The sequence below is a fragment of the Furipterus horrens genome, unplaced genomic scaffold (genome assembly GCF_987537825.1).
Source record: "Furipterus horrens unplaced genomic scaffold, mFurHor1.1.pri manual_scaffold_2, whole genome shotgun sequence".
Lineage (NCBI taxonomy): Eukaryota > Metazoa > Chordata > Mammalia > Chiroptera > Furipteridae > Furipterus > Furipterus horrens.
In genome coordinates, this window is record NW_028327172.1 from 140404021 (window position 1) to 140423571 (window position 19551).

At 49.1% G+C, this 19551-nt stretch overlaps 1 protein-coding gene across 1 annotated transcript in view; it reads right to left on the reverse strand.

Annotated features, from left to right (window-relative positions):
* FRMD4A (FERM domain containing 4A) overlaps positions 1-19551 on the reverse strand; it is a 212186-nt gene that overhangs the window by 8863 nt on the left and 183772 nt on the right. The window contains exons 16-22 of the mRNA XM_090266546.1: positions 17493-17615; positions 14776-15004; positions 12508-12564; positions 9872-10109; positions 8884-9051; positions 6335-7203; positions 4040-4136 (exon numbers count right to left, since the gene is read on the reverse strand). Coding sequence (XP_090122672.1) covers positions 4040-4136; positions 6335-7203; positions 8884-9051; positions 9872-10109; positions 12508-12564; positions 14776-15004; positions 17493-17615 — 1781 coding nt within the window. The remainder of the gene's footprint in view (positions 1-4039; positions 4137-6334; positions 7204-8883; positions 9052-9871; positions 10110-12507; positions 12565-14775; positions 15005-17492; positions 17616-19551) is intronic.

The window sequence follows — 19551 nt, forward strand, 5'->3', positions numbered from 1 at the left end:
ACCTGCCTGAGAGACCCCCGCCAGTCCCTAGAGCAGCGGTTCTCAACCTGTGGGTCACAACCCCTTTCGGGGTTGAACGACCCTTTCACAGGGTTCACCTAAGACCATTGGAAAACACATATATAATTACATATTGTTTTTGTGATTAATCACTATGCTTTAATTATGTTCAATTTGTAACAATGAAAATACATCCTGCATATCAGATATTTACATTACGATTCATAGCAGTAGCGAAATTACAGTTATGAAGTAGCAACAAAAATAGTTTTATGGTTGGGGGTCACCACAACATGAGGAACTGTATTAAAGGGTCGCGGTATTAGGAAGCTTGAGAACCGCTGCTCTAGAGGAAGGTGACTGCAGTAGCCGGCCTGCTGGATCACCCAGTGGGGCTTCCGTGTTCCTGCTGCCCTCTGCCTGTGAAAGTCTGTATTTGGGCAGCTCCTCAGAGCCTCTTTCTCTCCGCTACACTGAATGCTGTCTGATTCATGAATCAGTGAATAAAGCCAATAAAATCTTTCAATTTACTCAGTCAAATTTTGTTTAACACCATTCCTCAAAGGCAAAGCCCCTGTTTTCCTAATCCTTCATCCGCCAGCTCAGAGGACTTACAGAAAAAACAGTTCCACGTCTCTCTCCTGATGTGTTCAGACTGAAGTCCAGCTCTTTCTCTACAGCAAAGCGAGACTCTGCTGCTCCCTGAACACCGTGCTTGCTCCTGCACCTGTGTTCTTGCCCTTGGAATGGCCTCTCAGCCTCCACCTTTCTAACCCCCCTGCTCCCTCCACAGGCCTCTGAAGTTAGACTCAGGCAGCATCTCCAGGAAGCCAGAAGTCCTCTCCCCTCAGATTCCTTTTAGCACTTTGTTTAAAGTCTCCAAGTACTTCAGACTAAGTGTGCAAGTTTCTAATTTCTCTGGTATAGAAAATCCTGAGCGGTTTACAAATTGTTGGTTTGAACTCTGGTCTCTAGTATGGTTCCTAAAATACAGTGATGGTTCAATTTTTTTGAAACTGTTCACTTCTGAATATTATCCTTACCTTTTTTGTTAACCCTTGAAACAATACTTAATGTCTTATCTTCTGATTCGATTCCGCTGGTCCTTGAGGGCAGGACCCAGACCAGGTGTTACTGTTTTTATGCCTACCACAGCAGTACCTTTAATTCACCCCGGGATCTTGTTAAAATGCAGATTCAAATTTAGTAGGCCCAGGAGTTTAGCTTTCTACCCAGTTCCCAGATGATGATGATGCTCTTCTAGGGACTACATTTTAGAAAGCAAGACCCTATAGCATTTGGGAGAGTATATATCTGTCACCTATCACCTGTCACTCAAGAATGCTGGGAGGAAATCTTCAGAGATTTTATGATGCTTCTGGATCAACTCTGTCTGACTTTGGTGCTTTGAAACATACACTGCATGATGCTTTTCTTTTCATGGACAGGGGCTACTAAACGAGTAAGAGAATCTACCAAGTATTTGCATGTATGTAGAGTCTTTGAAGATCTAAAATACATTCTGGGGCCTTTTCTGGGAAGTAGCATAAGAAATATCTAACATCTGATGTAAAAACATACATATAGACATATAGTTCCACATGTATCTAGAAATCAGACATAAAAACAATGGCTTCCACACCATGCAGATGTTTCCTTCTGGAAGTTATGATATGGGCAAGGGCAACACATATGCAACACATCTGAGATCACAAACTCATAAGCAGTGAAGGGGGAAGAGCTGTAAGAACAAAACATTCCCTTACGATACCTCTACTCATCAGTACTTTGGTGAGTTGGAGACTCAGACCCGTCCATAATGGGCGAGTGTTCTGTTGCTTCTCTGAACAAAGGAAAGCAGAAGGAGGAAGAGAAGAGAGGTCATGTTAAAGAGAGGAACTGACAGACATGATTTGTAGCTCATTGATACACTGGAAAGACCAGTTGAATATACACCCGAGTGTTAGTGACAAATAAGTCATGCAGAAGTTTCAACCCCTATGAGTGAGTCAAAAGCCTGCTCTATTTTTGTTAGGAAGACAGGCTTTGGCACTTTCTGCCCATTTTTCATTTTTTTGTCATATCACAGAGACCAGTTGTTAATGATAATTCAATTCAATCTGATAAAAAGAGTTTTACTACAAACACCAAAGTATTTTTTGTTTTAAATTTCTCGAGTCCTCACTAGCTCTGTGTGGTGAAGCACAGGCAGGTTTTAAGACAGCTGAAGTGTGTAGGCATGTGAAGGGTACTTGTAAATTTCAGACCCTGCTGTCATTAAATAAATATATTTGGATCAGGTGAGACTGGGCATGATCCAGAAACTTTGGAGGATCCAGAGAAAGAGCCCGGAATCTGAAGTTCCTTATCCAGGTGAGATGGTTTCCCACTGGAGGTAGCAGAGGTACAGAAGATCTGTTGTTTTTATGAATTGCTCTTGGTCGGAGTCCTGGGCCCGAGGCCTAGCAGCAGCTGCAGAACCACACAGGCTAGAGCTGGGGTGTGGATGGCGTGTAAGGGAGTGTTCTCAGGATCTGTAATAAGGACAGAGGGGAAGCTGCTGCCGAAAAGACAGACCAAGAAGTGGGAGTGGACACAGGAACACTGTCAAATTTGAGCAGGCATCAGGATACCCTAGAGGGTTTGTTAAAACACAGACCACTGGGCCTCACCCCCAGACTTTTACTCAGCAGACCACAGATGGGCCTGAAAACCTGCACTTCTAACAAGATCCCAGGTGATTCTCATGCTGCTGGTCTGGGGACTGCACTTTAAGAATCACTGGCCTAGTGGAAAGAGGGCTTTGGGGTCACAGCGTGCCAGGCTGACGTTCCACCTCCACCCAGTGGTAACTTTGGGCAAGGGAACTGTTTTCTGTTAGCTTCGTCCACAAAACTGAGAGATCTGATACTTTCTGAGCTAGGCTGCAGTGAGGATTACATGAGCTCATACACATTAGAAGAAGTTTCCAGCCTTTGAGTACAGAGCAAGCACTTAATAAACGTTAGCTCCACTATCTTCTGTCAAATACTAAGGCCCCATTAAGGCTAGTTTAAAATTACTACAGATAAATCTGCAGAAAAAAAAAAAATGCCAAGCATGAGAGTCGGAAATGGAGTCAGTGGAGCCAATTCTGGTCCTATTTTCTGATTCAATTCACACACAGTTTTCAGATTTTTCCAGACACCCCCACCGACGTTCCAGCAAATGAGAAACTCACTAGATCTGGATAAAGGGACCCTTGACTCCGACAGACATTGGTAGTATGTAACACCCACTTAGAGGTGATGTCTTTAGAGCAACAGAAGAGGCAGGCACTGTGTGGAAAGCAAGCTATGTGCACCTGCCAGACTCTTCAGCAGATCAGCACAGCCTAAATGTCTCTAGAAATTATGTCTGTCTGCACTGTAAGCTATAAAAGGAGCTATATTTTGGTCTCTTCTTGCTCTGGGCCACACTTAAAAGGTCTCAAGGTACCTATCCTCTTTGTGTGTTGATTAGGCAGTTGGCCAGGACAGTGTTAGGATTTGAACCTTGTGCCTTTTTTTCAAAGATGCATCCTGATACCAAGACAGTGGGTACCCTGAGGAGCAGGTCAAATATGGGCCCAGGGCCCAGCACAGGGTGCTTATGCTGGTGTCTCTCACCTCCTTCCTGCCTGCTTGGCATCTAGAAGCTGTCCTGGTAGAACTGGAACCCAACTCACTCGCTGTCTGGAATGTCGACCAAGACGGCACAGGTGGACTTGTGGCCCCACCTCCCCCATGCTCTTGGGGCCACTGCCCTCCTTACAAGAGAGTAGAGAGAATTCCCCATCTAAAGGGACAATGATGGAAAGGCGAAGGGTAGAAGGAACAGCAGTTCGTGAGGTTTCTTTGGAAAGGAAGATGATTCCCAGTAATGAAGAATACTCGTCATTCTTTTACTGATAAACTGTTACTAGAATGTCATACTCACTACACACTTCCTAACTGACAAGGGACGCCGAGGATCATTGTAGAGCCTGGGAGAAGAGCCTGAAAGGTCTGACAGAACTCACCCAGTCTGCCAGGTTAGGATGTGGTGGGCGCTGCTTGGGGGCGTTGCTCCAATTTCACTCGAAGGCGTTGAGCTTCTCTGGCTTTGAGGTAAGGCAGCTGTATGCGGGCGGCAGAGAGACGGGGGTCAGACACCAGTCAAGTGAAGGAGCTTCTCTCCAGAGATGCTGGGTATGACCCCGCAGCATGGTCACAGTGGCGAAACATCCACCTCCTCCCCCACATTCACCCAGTCGCATTTCCTCCCCCAAACCATGGAGCAGCTCCCCTCTGAGTTAAGCCGACCTGGGATCCTAAGTCCCTGCTTCGTCAGTGGGAAGTGGCCATGCGGGGGGCGACAGCCTCCACAGCAGCAAAGAGGCTGCTGCTCCCACAGGCCTTTGAGGGGGTCCTGGGTAGGGCTAATGCAGGAGGGCCTGTCTCTTGGGACACCAGGTCGTTTGTAGATGTGGCCCCAGTGTCAAAACCGTGCCTTCATCTTGAACAGAAAGCCTCCATTAAGGCTCTCAGAGGTTGCCCTTTGCCGTTTCAGGTTTATAATGTATCCCTTTGAACACTTCAAGGGGTCCGGGGCTTTTAATCTTACTCATCCAAATGTGACTGCTGGGAGTTCATTGACATGGGCAGAGTTTCTAGTTGGAACCATTTTGTAGGATGTAAAACCTCCTTAAGTGCATCCTTTGCTTTCTTGGGAATGGGAATCTTTTTCAACGGGAAACCTCAGATAACACTTCTTAAAATTTTTAGTCTAAAACGTGTTCCAGAAGATTATACCTAATCTCTCTAAATCAAGCAAAACTACGACTCAAGTGCTAAGATTTCAATGGAACCTGAACACTCCCGGCCCTCTGGCAGAGGCTGCTGCTTCTAACAGGGTTACAGAGGCTCAAGGTCTTGAAGGGCACGAGTAACGCATCCATTCATTCACTCTCATGATGCCCTGGGGAGGTCGTTGGCAGGTCTCTCTGGGCTTATTTCACAGCTGGAGGAGGAGATGTGGGGATGGTTGTAGGACTGTGAGGTCCATAGTTCTCTCATGACTGAATGAATCATTTCCATTGTCATCTCTGGAACTTGTCACCTGATGGGGGCACCATACAAATGAGCCAGGGGGTGTGGGGAGAGAATGAAGGAGACGTGTGGCCTGGCACACCTGGGCAGCCGGTCGGGCCTTCCTCTTTGCCCTGCTCTCTCCAGGCCCCCAGCATCTCCTTCAGTTTCCCAAAGATGACCCCCATTTTCTGTCTTTAGAATCATCCCTCTCCCCTGATCTTCACCCTCCTTCCAGGCACAAGTCAAATCCTGACTTGCAGTTCCTTCCATTTGCTGCTAATTCTCACTTTATTCTACTTTTTAAATCCTTTTTTTTTGGTGTCAAAACCTTTCCCATTTCCCTTCCTACAGTTGGTAGGAGGAAGGCTCATCACGCAGGATCAGCACCCCTAAGGAGATGAGCATGTGAACTTGTCTGTCTGCTGGCGCCCGAGCCCTGCCAGCACCTGGTGGCTGCTGCACAATGGTTGTCGCTATCACCACAGTGGTGTCCGGAAAGGAGTGGGAAGGGAGAGTAACTTCTCAGGGGACAGCGTGATTCCTTACCTTCGTTACTTAATTCTGTGCTGCTCAATGCTCGGGTACAAGAATGAGGTAACCTTAATTTGGTTATGAAAATCTGAAAGCACTTTCCAAAAACGGACTGTGGTTCTATCATAACACCGATGAAAGGGGTCGCGAGGAAGCAGTTACCCTCGTGGTCACAGTGAAGGCAACTACTGCGCTCCACGCTCCAGTCCTCAGCCTGCCCCACCGGGGGACACACCAGCCCAGTCTCGGGGCTTCCACAAGCCAAGGCCCAAAGCAAGCCTTCCTCTGCCAGGTGCCGCCCAGGTCTCCACCTTACTAATGTCTCGCTCTTCTCCAGGGTAAAGGTGTGCCTTGCTGGATAAAGTCAGAGACACCACTTCAACTACCTTTGCTTTCTGTGCTTACCTGGAGAAGTGGCTGGAGGGTGGTTTGCACGCTCCTGAGAAAGCTGAACTGGGAGCCAGTTCGCCCAGCCCACTGGCGCTAACCCCCACACTCGGAGGTCTTTGTCACTCTTTCCAAAACCAGGGTCACAATGGGAGAAGTTTGTAAAAGAGGGAGAGTTGAAAAACCTCCAGTCTCATACATCCCATAGACAGGTTTCTAGAATTAACCATTTGAATCCTCACTGCAGGCTCTAAGAAAATCTCGAAACTCTTGAAATGAGTCAGCAGTAGACACCTAGGCCATGCCCACCCCAGGCCCGCCCTCACCTGATGTGGCCTTGCACATCTGGGGCATCCTGGTGACTCTGCTGTGGGCCAGGAAGGTGCTCTGGGAGGAGGTGCTGTACTGGGAGCCACTGTCTGAGGAGGTGGAGCTGGTGTGCGACAGGCGGCTGTGCTCCTTGTGGGAGGCGGTGGAGCGCTGGTACCACAGACGCAGCTCATCCGACACGGCCGTGCGCCCCGGGCCCTTGTCGTGGGCGCTCTCGCGGCCCATGGACTGGGTCCCCAGGATCTGTGAGCGTGACGGCGTCAGGCGGCCCGTGTCGCCCTCTTCACTGGTTCTCCAGCTCTCCCGGAAAAGGCCACCTGCTGTGTAGGAGTTGGAGGTCTTGAACTGCGCTTTGACGCTGTAGTGGCCCTCCTGATCGCTCTCCAGGCTGCGCACGACCACGGGTGTGGCGCCCCCCTCGATGTACAGCGGGTACTCCTTGATGCGGTACTGCGAGCTGGGCTGGCTCTGGCTGTGCAGGTAGACACCAGGCGCGCTCGCGCCGCCACCCCGCGCCGCCAGGTTGGGCATGCTGCCTGAGTTCGCTGCGCCCAGCGCGCCCGCTGTCCGCTGTCTCTGTCGCTGCCGTGCGCGCGCCTTGGATGGCGAGTCCTCCGCCAGCGTGGAGTAGTTGGCATTCATCTGCGCTGGGTAGTAGTGCTCTGAGCTCGAGTGGCTCGTGCAGGATGAGCAGTCGTCCATGGGGTCCGAGCCATTGCTGCTACGAGTCCGTGGGGTGTAGAAGTCAGGGCTCCCCGTGTCGTTCTCTGAGCCCAGGAGCTTGCCCTGGGACTCCAGGCTGGAGCTCCGCTGCCGAAAGTGCAGGGCAAGGCTGTGCAGGCGTGTTGGGCTGAGGTCCACGGACCTACAGGGAGAGGCTGGTGAGTCGGGGGGCTCAAGGGAGGGGTTGGGGGCTCTGTAATCATGGGATTTAGAAAAGAGTCTCCAGCAAATGCTCCTCTGGGAAACAAAGCTATGTTGTTCTGGCAATCCAGGGACTTCCCATTGTTCCCAGGTGAAGTGGACAAGGCAGAGCAAGGCTGGCCCCTGCTGTGCTTTTTGATTCCCAGTGGGAGGTGGGATTGAAGGCAGTGCCCACGTAATGGTTTCCTCTGGAAAAAGTGTGCCAGGGCTTTTATTATCATTATCATTTTAAGGTGGAAAGGGATTCTATAGATACAAAGAGAACCAAGAAAATGCCTATTCTAGTATGATGAAGTATCTAGTACACAGATGAAACGCCCATTTTTGTAGGTCAAAACACAGGTCCCTCAGAAACCCACATAAACAAATTTCCATTTCCACGAAGACTCTAAAAGGGAAGGCTGGTGGAACATCGAAAATGACCGATGCAGAAACTCACCATGCTGCTACTTTGTTTATAATCCGTTCTGTTTATCTGAGTCCACACTATAAAGATCCATCCACAATGCAGACCATGCTAGGGCCACATGTGAAAATCAGGGTGGCCCTATTGGCCAAGTACATGAAGACATGAGTTCCAGTTCTGACTGTCACCCAGGGGAGACTGCAAAGTACCCGCCATGAGGCCCTCTGGTCCATCCCACTGTATCAATCTGTTCCAGCCATACTGGCCTCCTGGAAACACGCCAAGTTCAGGCCTGCGTCCAGGGCTGTGACCTTACTGTTCCCCAAGATATCCTCAGAGCCTGCTGCCCAACTAGTCAGGTCTCAGCTCAAAGTTCACCTTATGCTTCTCCAATGATTCTATTTAAAAAATGACCTCTCCTTTCACGCGCTAGCCCCTTGTCCTGTCTTTCATTTTTCTTTCTAGTGTATATCACCACTTGACATATATTTATTGTGAGTCCCAACTAAAATGTAAGTCTGGTGATAACAGGGACATGTTCTGTTTTTTCACTGCTCTATCCCCTGGAATAATACCTGCTATGTATAGGCACTTTATAAACATGCTGCATGAGTGAATGAATGAAAGCATGAATAAGGAATGAGGAAATCTTGCCTGGAGAGCTCCATCTTATATACAATGAATGGTTCACTGCAGAAGAGCAATCATCTGGCCTTGGGGTATGATCCCAGTGGGCTGTTTTTGATAAAATGGACTGGTGGCTTTGGTTTGTCTCTTTAGAGTATAGAGGTGTGATTCACTGACACCTCACTTTTGCCTGTTCCTTTTGTTCTTTTTTGAATTTATACTGTGAGATGTTAAAAAGTGCAGGATAAATTAGGCCCCAGTAGAAAGCTACACAAGGACTATACAGTAAAGATCACCCATTAGTGCCAGGTCTGGTCCCAGCATGCTTCCTGGCTAACCCATCCAGCCTGGCCTGCCTTCATTTCACGCAGGCCCCTTCCGTGCTCACTGTCTGGCTCCAGGGGCCGACAGGCACGCTGCCGGCCTTCACTTTTTAATTCTGCTTCATTTTAAGAAGAAACGATATCATTACTAGTTCAGGCCTGACTCTAGCTCACCCAGTACTTGGGCCAGTTGGGGCCAGAGATGCAAGGGAGAGAGAGGGTGTGGCCTGCGGGAGGGAGTGGCCTGAGGGCTGGGTGGACTCACCTCGTGGAATGGACGTAGTGCGGACTGCGGACACGCAGGTCTGGTGTGGACGGCATGCTGGACTGCGAGTTCCAGTGCGGGAGGCTGCGGATGGGGCTGTTCTGGAGGGAGCTGCTTCCCCCTCCTCCTTCGGCACAGCTCCCTGTGCTGGGGAAACGCCTATGGCTGCTGCAAACCAGAGGAGGCCATGCTGGTCACTGCCAGGCAGTGTCACACCTGTTCCCAGGAAGCTGGCTGACTCCAGGCACCAATCTGGGTGTTGGGTAAGCCTGCCCAGGACTCCCAGCCGCTCTCCCTCAGATCTCTACTCTCCTTCTCAGCCTGTCCCTCAGAAGTAGGAAGGGGTGCTTGTCACTGACCCCCTGGGCAATGTGAGATGAAGGCCCTTGTCAGCCTTTGCTGGAACGGGAGCATGGCTGTTCTGTGAAGCCACTGTCCTGAACCACAGTTTCTGTTTCCAAGAGACAAATATTCACCTGTCTGAGCACCCACTAGAAGTTTAAATGGTGTAATGAAAGGAAATGAGAAAACCAGAGAAGCTAACGAAAAATGCCTTCCAAAACCCCCCTTTCCAAGCCCAGCGAAGTAATGAGCTGATACTGCACAGCTAAGATTACAGCTGTTGGCTCCAGAATTCTGTTGGCTGATGGCTTAAGGTTCTGTCCACTCAGGGATTCCTAGGAGTAGGCTCTCACTTGCCATTTCAGAATAGTACTGCCCAGGACTTCCTAATCAATTGCTGTGGAATTTAACAACATTGAAGTCATCTGCCAACACATTGCTCGTGAGCCAAAACCCCCTTTTCTCTTTGAATGACAAATCCGCACCTGACAGGGTCAGCAGCCCTGTGGAAAGGCAACCCGGGGAAGGAGGAGACAGGTTGATCTGGGCTCCGTAATTTGTGGAAGCTATTGAGACAGCCTTTGATGCCCTGATGCCTTCAGTAGCTGCTGGCCCTGACCTCACTGGCCTTCCCCACCCAGCTCACCTGGAGTGACTGTGGGAGGAACGTTTCTTGACCTTCTCATAAGGCTCATCTAATGAGGACTCACTCCACATTTTGGGCTTTATGGGTGACTTGTCATAGTCGTTGCGGTGATAGTGCATCTGCCTGAGTCCCTCCAGGGACTGGGGAGGAGGGGGTCTGTTATGCGATGGTGGCCGAGGAGGGAGTCCCTTGTGAGGAGACTGTAAGGGGGACAGTGTGCTGATGACCTGAGAGTCTTCTGCACAAAAACAGAAAGAGAGGAACTGAGCAAGGGCATCCTTCTGACCCACCCCAGGCAGGCACCCCACCACCACCTCTGCCCCAACATCAATACCCAGGAACCAGGCCAGCATCCACACTTGAAGGCACCAAGGATGCTTTCCCAGTTTTCAAGACAAGTCAATCCAGAACAAACCTAACCTGAACTCTGAGCAACGTTAAATGGGAACAGAAGGTTCAAACCTGATGGGCTACAAATGGAGTAAGCCCAAATTTCATTATATACCATAGACTAATGATTGCTACCAAACAGCAAGATGCCATTATTGTAAGTATTCCTTTAATAGACAGGAAGTGTCTAATTTGCTTTGGGGATGCATTTCAGCTCCATGAGGGTTTTCTCTAGTCTGTTAACTGCTATATCTTCAGTGTCCACAATGATTACTGACACATAGTAGGTGCTCAATAAATATTTGTTAGAAAAAAAAATTAATAAAAGCATATATGTTGAGTGTAATTATCTATTGGTGGTTCTATGTACCTACCCTGCTTTTTCCAGAACTATCTCTGTACATTGTTTTTAATGTGTTCCTCTATAATAGTTTCATTTTAGAGCTGCCTTAGGTTCGTTGGGAAGGAGACGGGCTCCACCTACTACAGATGAATAGAAGAGCATGTCCTGCCTTCAGTGGAGCAGCGCTGTAACCCATCAGTGTGCCAGAGGCCTTTCAGAGAAAGTGAATTCAGGCAGGCAAGGAAGGAACTGTGGCCTGGCAGAGAGGAGGAGGTAGGAAGAGGCCAGGAGCATGTCCAGCTGGCACAGCAGCTAGTAAGGAGGAGCAGAGGGAGAGACAGAGGATTTCTGATCAAGTGCAAGTGCAACAGACCTACTGGGAGCTCTGAGAGAGGCAAGGTGCCCCAGTGAGCCCTCAATGCCAGGCTCAGCATCGAGATCAGGTCTGAAAGCCTCAGGAGTGTGAAGCATGCATGTGTCAGGGTGAAAATCCTGTTTAGTCATCTGGCAGGGTTCACACGTGGGCAGGGCCTGCAGAGGGGCCAGGGAGGGGTCGAGGAAGAGATCCAGGGTTGAGAGTCCGAGCAGAGAGAGGCAGGAAAAATTCAGTGTTCCTTGTGAAGGCAGAGGTTTGAGGGGACTGATACCCAGAAGCAGACCTCAAACCCCAATAACCATTCATGTGACCCTAAATCCATTTCCAACTAGTGTTCTTTTCATAGCCTACTTCCCAGTCCCCCGGACCTGGGCATGTGCTAAGCTTCCACTGCTCCTGCACCTCACAAATCAGTAAAGGAAAGAGCCCCTGGAGGGAGTGAGCCTTCAATGGGAGTGGGGAGGTCCCAGTGAGGCAGCGATGCCCCTTGGTGGTCTGGAGGTACAGAACTTGAGGAAGAACCTAATCATAAACGATTCAACAGAATTAGTCACCGACAATATAGAACTCCCCCAATTCCTCCGTTACAAAGGGATCTCACGAAATTGTCCTCATTCCCTTCCCTGGAGAGACTTGACTCCACAGACGCCAAAACCAGGGCTGAATCTCTGATATTCAAAACGTAGCTCCCTGTACCTCTGAAGCCCCATTTCCTCCCCACCCATGTAACAAAGCTGACAGTTAAAAATAGTTCAATCTGATTGCTAATAGCAGAGCCCAGACAACTTGGTAAATAACCCACTAGCCTTTACCCACAGCAATAGCAATTATTATTATTGCAATTACCCTCAGTACTCTGACTTGGCTAGACCTTTTATGTTTTCTATCTGAACAGGCACTGAGAACTGCCAACCTGAGGTTTCCCTGTGGGGCAAATATATTAACTGCCACTTAACATATTTCCATTTCATTAACATTCTGGCCTCTGAAGTTTGGGGTTAAATCCACAGGAACATGCTCAGAGATGGTTCTGTGTTTGGAATTCATTCTTTTCCCGCATGTGGTAGTGGGCTGGGAGTCTGGGCAAGGGATCACTTCTGTTTGTTCTGCTACCTCCAGGCTCTCCTAGCAGGTTTCAGTCTTTGATTTGTGGCCCAAACCAATGCCTGCTTTTTCCTCCAGAAATTATGAATACTCAAAAGGAAACTGTGTATGGTGCTCAGATTTCTCTGTTTGATTAAAAATGTGGTTTGGCAACTAATATGGTGAAGCACCACTCACTGAACACCACCTGAAGTCTGGTCTCTCAGCCACAGGACATGCTGACGTTCCCGCAGGCGTGGTTTGCGTAGCGCCCAACCACTCCCACCCAATCTGACAACTCCCAGGAAGTGAGAGAATCGCAGGGAGCCCGGCTGCCACCTTGGCCTGGCTCTTGTCTTTGCACGGGCCTGTCCCAGACTGCACACAGCTTAACCCCTGTTTAATCCGCACCCCTCATTCTCAAGCAGGAAATGGACAACCTACCATCTTCTAGAACAAGGGCATCTGAGAGAGAACTGTCTTCACTGGCAATATTTCCATCTGAGAAGACAAAAAGCAAAAGCCTGAGAGTTTATCACACCCCTTAGACAAACCATATCTGTAAAAATCGTGTGTTTAGCACCGTCCCATGTCCTTCTCTTTCTAATCAGAAAGAGCCCATGAAATACAATCAAAATGCTATCGAGCATTCCTTTGACAGTCCCAGTGGTGAGTCTTCAGCTCACCCCCCTCCTTGACTCTGCAGTGAGCTCTTGTCTGAGCTCTTTGTGCTCTGGTTCCATAGGGCACCGCCATGCTGAGTAGCTTAACATCCAATATAAGGGCTGCCCGACCTGCTTAGGCCACACTGTCCCACCCAGTCCGGGGTGTGTTCTGACTGAACCTAAGAAAGTGAACTGCTTTGTACTGTACAGATGCGAAACTAGGGTAAGGAACTTGGCTTTGCTCACAGGGCAATAAGCGGCTTCTAAATAAACTTCGTAAGTCCTAAGTAGATCAAACAAGCTGCTAAATACAGCTTCTCTCTCTCCAAAGCTTACTTTCATAGACACCATTCAATTAACTGGGAAAACATGCCAAAGAAGGAGACAGTAATATAATCCCCCCTTAATATTTGGGGAAACTGAGGCACATCTAGGGAGCTAGTTTGTCTGGGATCGCTCTGCTCATCTGGCAACATCAGCAAAAAGTCCCAGGTCTTCAATATCAACTTTAGTGTTTTATCTCTTGAAATAAAAACAATGCTAAGGAACCAAAAGGAATCTTAATTACTCCTCTAATTCAAATGGGCTCATGTGATGAAAACATTTAAAAGAGGGAGCAACATAGAGAAGATATATTCTTGAGAGGTTGAAAAAATAATGGCTGCAGGCCTGATGGGCCCAGCCATGAGTTAGTACAGATACTGACGTGGAAACTAACTCTGTCGGCAGCCCTAGCAGAACAGCGCTCCCTGGGATGGCCGGAAAACCAGGCTCTCTGTGGCCGACCAGTGAGATGCCCATCCCTGCAGGACCCGTCCAGACTGGGCTGAGGGCCACCCAGGTTGTTCCCTAGAGCCAGGACCCCCAAGTGCCTGCAAGGGGGCAAAGGAGCCGGGCTGCGGACTACATCTCTGCTAGAAGTCAGGGCAAGTGACGAAGTGTTGGTCAAGGACAACAGGGTGAGATGGGGAATGATGGTTATTCCTCACTGACTAAAGCAAAAGGATCTTTTATGGTCTCCTTTTATAAACCAGGAATCCACATTATTCACACTGCTTGATGGACTGTGAACACCTAGGAGACACAGAGCCTTGTCTTGGGCACCTTGGAGTCTAGTATATTGTTGTCACCAGTATGCCCACATTTTTGGGTTGCAGAATATATATATATATACACGCACATAAAGTTATGGTAAAATATACATGGAATTTACCATTTTAACCTTTTATTCTATACAGTTCAGTGGCATTAGTGCATTTACACTGCTGTGCAAACAGGACCACCGTCCCCCTCCTGAACTTTCTCATCTTCCCCAATGGAAAGTCTGACCCCATTAAACACTAAGTCCCCTGCCCTGCCCTGGCCCATTCTACTTTTTGTCTTCCTGAAGCAGAAGTGTTTTAAACATGCAAAAGCACTGAAGGAACACTTGGGGGACTTGATGGTTGTTGGTGGATTTGGGGTTCTTTCCTTCTAGTGCTTACCAAATATAACCTCCCAAACTTCTAACCCTTGCTGAGCCTAGTTCAGGGCTCTAGACAATCAGAGCGGGCAGCCCAGTCCTCTGGGGCTTCAGCTTTGGAAAAGGAACCTGGACACAGGGCCGGCAGGGGCTGCTGGCCTGCGGCGGAGCCCAGCTCTCAGTGTTTTCTCCCAGACTGGGGAAGGCCGAGAAGTTCCCTGAAAACGCCAGAGCCTGCGCTGCTCAGACTCAGCTGAACTGGCCCAGTTGCCTTGGCTTAGCTCATGGGAGGGCCGGGAGGAACATTTAGGTCATAGCTGCAGGCTCTCCCAGGGAGGCAATTAGTAGTGATAATGATAGTTTAATTGGCATAACGCTTTCATCTATGAACTTGAGGGCACTTTATTGCTCTCATCTGGCCTCAAGACTTACTGGTTTCATTTTATGGATGGGAAAAGGAAGGCCCAGGGTCGTGAAGAAGCTTGCTTAGGTCACAGGGGGAGCCGGGCCTGGCCCACTCACAGGACTGGCGCCCGCTCCCAAGGGCAGTGGGGGCAGCCTGCCGGGGGTGGGCTTAGCACTGACCTTCGATGATGAGCGAGGCCCTCTGGGTGGGTTTCTTCCCAGACTTGATGCGGTTCTCGTTGATTGCATTCTCAATCTCCTGCAGCTTCTTCAGTGCGTTCAGATAAGAGGTTTTCCTTTGTTTCTTCAGTTTTTTGCTGACATTGGGGTCACTGGCAAGGCGGCGGGCAGCCTCTGTAATCTGGGACTGAATGGCGAACTCTCGTTCCAGGCGTTCCAGCTCGGCTTCCTGTGGGAAGGAGAGCCAGGGCTTATGCTTAGGGGCGCAGGGCTGGGGCACCCCCGTCCTTTCTGCCTGCCCCTGTCCCAAAGCGAGCCAGCCCGCCTTACCCCTGGCGGACACGGGTACTGGGAACCCAACAGTCCCAGTGCCTAACCCCTACCCTCCCTGGGCCCGCAGTGGCCTTGTTCCCTTATCTCTGGCAGCCAGTGCCCCAGGCACGTGCCCTTCCGAGACCCTCAGAGACCAGGATGGTCTGCACACGGGCACCAGCGCTAAAAGCAGAGTCGCCCATTCTGAGGGTCTTGGACTCGCCGGCTTCATTTCCATGGCCTCCAGCAAGGTTCACAAAGACCAAGTCTTCATAGGAATTCAGGCCCGTCTGCGGCTGGTATTTCTATTCCATGCTGGGCACAGGACACAGCGCTGTGTTCTGAGCGGCTTTCCGCCCTGCAGTCCTGTGGGTCTGCTAACAGAGAGCCTTGATGTGTGCCTCCGCCCCGCCCACCTGCACACTGGGTTATCCCCACTCACCCATGTCTCTTTGGGAGCCCCTCCTGCGAGCTCCAGGGTCCCCCTCATACTGGCTACTCCTACCAGCTCTGCCTGGGCTGGGGGGCTCGGATGGCAGGTGGTGGTGGGACTAGTGCCCTCTACTGCTAGGACTGAGTCAGGGCACTCTCCTCCCTCCCTTCCCCCTCCACTTCTTACTCTGGCCAGGAGGAGGAAATGGATGGATTTTCCCTCAAACAGAGTTTTGATCCCAGGAGAAATGAAGCTGTGTCAGAAAATGACCTGTGGACCCAGAGGACAAAACCGGGGACTGTGTTTGCTACTGGCCTCTCTGCCACTCACCAGTGGCTTCTTTACACCCGACCCATGAGCTTGGGAAACACACTTGTGTCCTGTCCTAGGGGATCCACAGGCATGCCAAAGTCCGGCAGGGACTCATCTAGCTACCTCGGAGCACAATGCCAGGTTTGCCAGCATGGACAGATCTTCCTAGCTAGTGGCCGAATGAAAACATTCTGGCCTCTGGGCACCACACACCAGGCTGAAGCCTCCATCCCCCACAAAACTGTTAGTTTGATTTCATTCTGAGTGATTTAAGCCTGAAGGGAGCACAGACCAGGAGAGAGAAAGAACGGTGAAGGTTAAACAGAACTGCTTAGGCAATGATGGACTTCCGAAGCCTTCCGAAGCCGGCTTGCACTTGTCCCCTGAAGGGGAGAAGAGGATCGGGATTGACCACTGCCTGGGGCACAACTGAGTGTAACTCCACCTGGCATCTGTGCTGAGAGCCCGGGTTCAAATCCCCGCCCCGAAGTTTTGTGGACGCCAAGGACAAACTCTTGCTCCTTAAACCGTGACAGACAAACGCTGGCAGCCCTGTCTGCACAGATGGCCACCTGCTGTGTGAATGGGCAGCCAAGTGGATTTCCAAAAGAACAGGGAGCTCAGCCCCCAGAGCAACTGCAGCACGCCACCTAATTCCTGCAAGTGATTGCGGAACACCACACACAGGGAAACGGGGATGTATGTGGGGTTTGTGGGGAGCTGGAGGCGTCTTTTGCTGACAAGTGTGAAGGAGCAGCTGGTAAGAAGGTGTGGTGAGAGGGGTTTGTGGGAAGGACACTGGGGTCGAGGTGGAGGAACACTCACTAAGATGAAGTGTCCTCATAAAAGTTGAGTGAGTGCCTCGTATCTGCTCGGCACAGGGGAGAAGTTCCTCAGGCAGTTCTGTGACAGCAGATTCGAGAAATAACTTGATCGGATGGTTTTCTAAACCCCACCCTCCCTGACCCCAGTTCTGACCCCAGTAGAATCCTGCCACTCCCCCAAAGCACTGCACCTGCCCAGTAACATCCCCTTTCCACTTGAAGCCACACGTGTTTATTGATCATCAAGCAGGTGTGAAGCCCCAAGTTACATTGCCTCCATGTTCTAGCTCCCTTAATCCCAGTAACGGCCCAATGAAATAAGGTCTCTGAACTTCATTTTACGGAACAGGAAACTGCCTGGTCCAGCTTTAGATTTGGGTGAAGCATTCTGGTGCGGCCACCAGCCCCCCAGAACCTCCTAGTGCAGATCTCAGGATACTGGTCTGCCCATTCCACTGGCTCCAGGGCACCAGTGTTCCTGGGAATTCACCTTCACACTATCCCACAGGGGGCTGGCTCTCAGTAACAAAGACATGCCATGAAAAAGACACACCATGGGTGTTATTAGAATGATCTCCCCAGATTACTATAACAGCTTGCTACAGGCCTATTGTGTCAAACAACTTACCAACATCAATGCTCAAGCAAGCTAATCCTACCAACATACTGACCAACCTGCGAAGGTAACAAGAGGCAAAAGGAAAGATACTGAGGAGGAAATGGGAAAGGGCGCTGGGCACTGTGTAGAACGCAGAAACTTACAGAAAACCTGGAGGCCCGAATAAGTAGGAAAATGAGGACAATGTGAAGGAATGACACCAGAAAGAAGGACGCACCTCTCCCTTGGGCAGGATTTTCTGTTCATCCAGCTTGAAGGCTGTCCCGATTCTTCTTCGAACAATGGGTGGCTCCTCCCCTGGATCTAGGGGATATTCATCAGGCAGTTTGCCCGTCAGCTCCTACAGATGTGCAGTATGGAGAGGAGGTGACAGGAGTCAGAGGGGGCATGTGCTTGGTCTAAGACACACATACACACACACACACACACACACACACACACTTCAATGCATGGATTTGAAATAGTACTCCTTAAGCAAATGCCTGAAAAGAGTTTCTGAAATGTGATTTCATTTCTCTAAAAATGGATTTGCACAGTCCCTTCTTTATAGAATAGATGCACTTTGCAAAGTTTTCCCCAAAGTAAATGTCTGCAGGTAAACAAAATCGCTTTGGCTTTCCGCATAAAACTTGCATCTCACCCATTTGTTAGATTCCCAAGTGTCTCCCGCAGGCCCACTGTATGCTGGGCAGGGCCACACAGCTGGTAAGGAGCAGAGCCAACATGGGATCTCTGGTCTTCCTTGCTCCTGTGCTCTTTCCACTGCACCAAATACTCCCTCACAAATATCTCAGATTAAAATGTCTTCCAAGGAAACTTTCTTAGGAAGAGTGGTATCTATATGGCAAATCCCAGAAAAATGCGTATGACAAATTTGAAACTGAATGTGATAATAATTATTCCACTCAGGCCAGATGCTCAGGGAACAGGGTGAGCTTAAAAGACATTAAATGTGTATACAAATAAGTGTTTCAGCACAAACTGAGACACTCAGGGAACAGGCTGAGCTTAAAAGACATTAAATGTATACAAATAAAGTTTCAGTACAAACTGAAAATAAACTCATAATATTGGCAAGTCTAGTAAAACAAACCTGTTGTGTCTACATTTTGGGCTCTGAAAATCTAATTGTTGTTAGTGTAATGACAGCGAACTTAGTTGACATGCCATAGTGACAACAATCCTACAAACAGTGAGGTCCATGGAATGAGTCCTGATTAGAACAGGACTCCATTATATGGGCTTTGTCAGGGCTGAATAAAGATCAAATCTGAGTCAGCAGCTAAACCATGTGGTGGATCCAAGGCATCAGCTGCAAGGAGTCACTTCTAGGGACCAGAGACACCCTGGAGAGCCACCATGTGCTGCCAACCACACAGGGGGCAGGTCCGGGCAAAGCCCAGTCTTGGTTTTTAGTCCCAAATCAGTACCTGTGCTGCACAGACTCAAGAAGAGCTCACAGCTCATCATCCACATAACAAGCTATGTGTCATGTGGTCCAGCCCAAGGACGGGTTCAGACAGGAAGCCCAAACCATCCGATTCCAGGTGCTGACCCACCTTCTAAGAAGAGTGGTCTGGACTTTGCTCTTCACCCTCTCTATGTGTGTGTGTGTTCACACTGGGGTGTATTGTGTGCGTGCACACAAGCGCATGCACACACTGGGGTAATGGGTATGTGCAATGGCATGTATGTGTGAGTCTATCTGACATGCTTAAGCACACCCACTCTCTGCTCTCCCAGGCCCCTTCCCTTCTGTGTTTGGCCACCTGAGAATGAACCCTTGGATTTTTTTGTCATTCACTGTAAGGAGAACAATGGCCAACTGTCTAAGCATGGAATGCTCTGCAATATTCCTGTTTCTTTTTGTAATGTGGTTCAAATGTTGCCAAAGTCCTTATGTGTTTATTCAGCGACATTTTAATCTGCTTCTCTAAAAGTCAGTCAATAAATAACATATGCACTGAAGATTTTATATTGTTAAATTTTTCTTTTTTTATCCTGAAACTTATAAAAAGTAGGGGAAAATTGTTAACATGGCTATTAATTTATAAGTCTAAAATATCTGTGGTTTTAAAAAGATATATATATATATATATATATATATATTTAAAAATGAAGCTACTGAATTTCCAGCATCTGCTTGATGGTGTTTGAGTCAAGGCTTTGATTCTCCACATTTAATCTGATTTCACATGTAAAAGGAGCCACAGGGGAAAGGAGAAATTTCACACACTGTTGTGGGGCCTTGGCTTGGTTCCTCTTATATTCTTATG